This window comes from Charadrius vociferus, unplaced genomic scaffold, assembly GCF_000708025.1.
Source record: "Charadrius vociferus isolate BGI_N301 unplaced genomic scaffold, ASM70802v2 scaffold776, whole genome shotgun sequence".
Classification (NCBI taxonomy): domain Eukaryota; kingdom Metazoa; phylum Chordata; class Aves; order Charadriiformes; family Charadriidae; genus Charadrius; species Charadrius vociferus.
This window is the reverse complement of record NW_009648775.1, coordinates 134,728-136,913: the sequence shown is the minus strand read 5'-3', so window position 1 is coordinate 136,913 and position 2,186 is coordinate 134,728. Positions and strand designations below refer to the sequence as shown.

Here is a 2,186-nt window from a genome sequence, read left to right as displayed (position 1 = left end):
CCCGCCACCCTCCTCTCCCATCCTCTGGGAGGGTGGTGGGGGGGACATACACACACTAAATCCTTCCCTCCCTCCGCTTCCCTGCCCCTTCTTCCCTCTTTGCCCCCCTGGGGTGGGGTGGGGTGGCAGTCTGAGGTGCCCCAACCATCATGGTGGTGAACTGGGAGATTTGGGGGGCTGTGAAAGGCCTGGAAAGGTGGGGGGAAAAGTCCCTCTAAACAAACCCAAGGCGCTGAGGGGACAATAAGGGACTTCAGAGGAGGAGCTGCACCAGGAGTCTCTCAATTAGAGTCGCTGTAATGAAATTAAAAACCATTAGATCGTTCACCGTTGATGTCTACGACTTTCCTGGATGTCAAAGCAATTTGCTTAAACCCCCGGGACGGGGGAGGCGGCGGCGGGGGTGGGTTTCTTAAGAGAGATGTCCTCCTACCCCAGCATCTCAATCAGTCCTCTGGGGGAGCCTTGAAGAGGGTGAAGATTTTGGAGAAGGGGGTGCAAGGACTTCCTCTCCCCCTCCTCGTGTGTGTGCGCCACGCTGTGTCCCCTCCATTCCCAAGGGATGTCTTCTCCTTCTCCCCTTGCCCAGATCATCCTGAACTCCATGCATAAATACCAGCCCCGGCTCCACATCGTGAAAGCAGATGAGAACAACGGCTTCGGCTCCAAGAACACCGCCTTCTGCACCCATGTCTTCCCAGAGACCGCCTTCATCGCTGTCACCTCCTACCAAAACCACAAGGTGAGGGGCTGGGCTGGCCCTTGCCCAGGCAAACTGCATCACCTCTCCTTCCCTCCTCCCGCTGCTCCTCCCGAGGGCTTCGGCTCCCCTTTCCCTGCCCCCCTATTCCCTCTTTCTTCTTTCCTTTCCCTCCTTCTCATTTTCCTCCCCTTTTTTATCCCCTTCCTTCCTTCCTTCCTTCCCCATCTTCCTTCTTTCCCCATCTTCCTTCTTTCCCCATCTTCCTTCCTTCCCCATCTTCCTTCCTTCCCCATCTTCCTTCCTTCCCCATGTCCCTTCCTTCCCCATCTTCCTTCCTTCCCCATCTTCCTTCCTTCCCCATCTTCCTTCCTTCCTTCCCCATCTTCCTCCCCTCCCCCCCTTCCTTCCCTCCTCATCTTCCTTCCCCATCCTTCTTCCCCTTCTTCTCCATCCTTCTTCCCCTTTCATCCCCCTTCCCCTTTACCCTTCACTGCGCATCTGTCCCATCCCCTCTGTTATTCCTTGCGACACAGACAAAGCATTTAACGCCGGGGCTTCGGGCGAGCCGAGGGGGGAATTAGCTCAACAGGATGGTTTGCTCCGAGAGGAGACGACCAACCGAGGAAGTTGGCTTTATCTTCTTTCCCCCCGTGCATGGGTCAAAGCCTTGTAATCTGGAGAAGGGAGCCCGGCGCTCCCCTCCGCGGCCGGGGCACTGATAACCCCGGGGCTGCCGCCCCTTTGTCCGGGGAAGGGCTCCTGCCCCAGTCGGCCAAAAAAAAAAAAAGGCAAATTCCTCCCCAAATTGCATAGAAAATGATTACTCCAAGGTTTTCCTGGTACTTACAGGCAGGTAGGATGGCTCTTTTGCGCTTGAGCGACTGAAATTGTGCACTTGGGTTTTTGTTTTGTTTTTTTTTTTTTTTCAAACGGAGAAAGGTCATTTAACACCCCAGACAAATCCTGGATGCTTTCCTGGAGATGTAAGTAGGAAGCTCCTAAACCTGCGCGAAGCGATTGCGTTTCCTCCGTCCATCAGTTGGCACGGGAGAGGCAGAGAGCAGAGGTAGGCTGGAGAAAACTAGGGAGAAAAGAAAATACTTCCCTGCCCTTTAAAATAGGAGCTGTTGGCACAACCAGGACTAGCAAACTGAATCCAAATTGAGTCCTCGCCAAATTATGCCTTAAATTATAACTCCGCTGTGGATGCTATAAAATCAAGTTTAACTTCTGCTTGATGGATTCGGAGAAAGAATATAATATTAATAGAACTGGGAGTTAATAAAACAGGACACACTGCTCGCTTTAAAGGCATTTCCCTCTGAGAAAACAGACCTGAATTTAACTGCTTTCCTTTGAAGAAAAATAGAACTGTTTTATAGACAAAAAAAAAAAAGATCATGCAAATAAACCAAAAGCAAAGCAGAAACATGTAAGTACAGTAGTTTGGGAAAACTGCCATATTAGGAGGGGCAGGAATATT

General features: G+C 51.6%; 1 protein-coding gene across 1 annotated transcript in view; it reads left to right on the top strand.

Moving 5' to 3' along the window:
* Positions 1 to 2,186, top strand: part of TBX5 (T-box 5) — a 52,662-nt gene that overhangs the window by 7,290 nt on the left and 43,186 nt on the right. Inside the window, exon 4 of the mRNA XM_009886735.1 lies at positions 590 to 742. Coding sequence (XP_009885037.1) covers positions 590 to 742 — 153 coding nt within the window. The remainder of the gene's footprint in view (positions 1 to 589; positions 743 to 2,186) is intronic.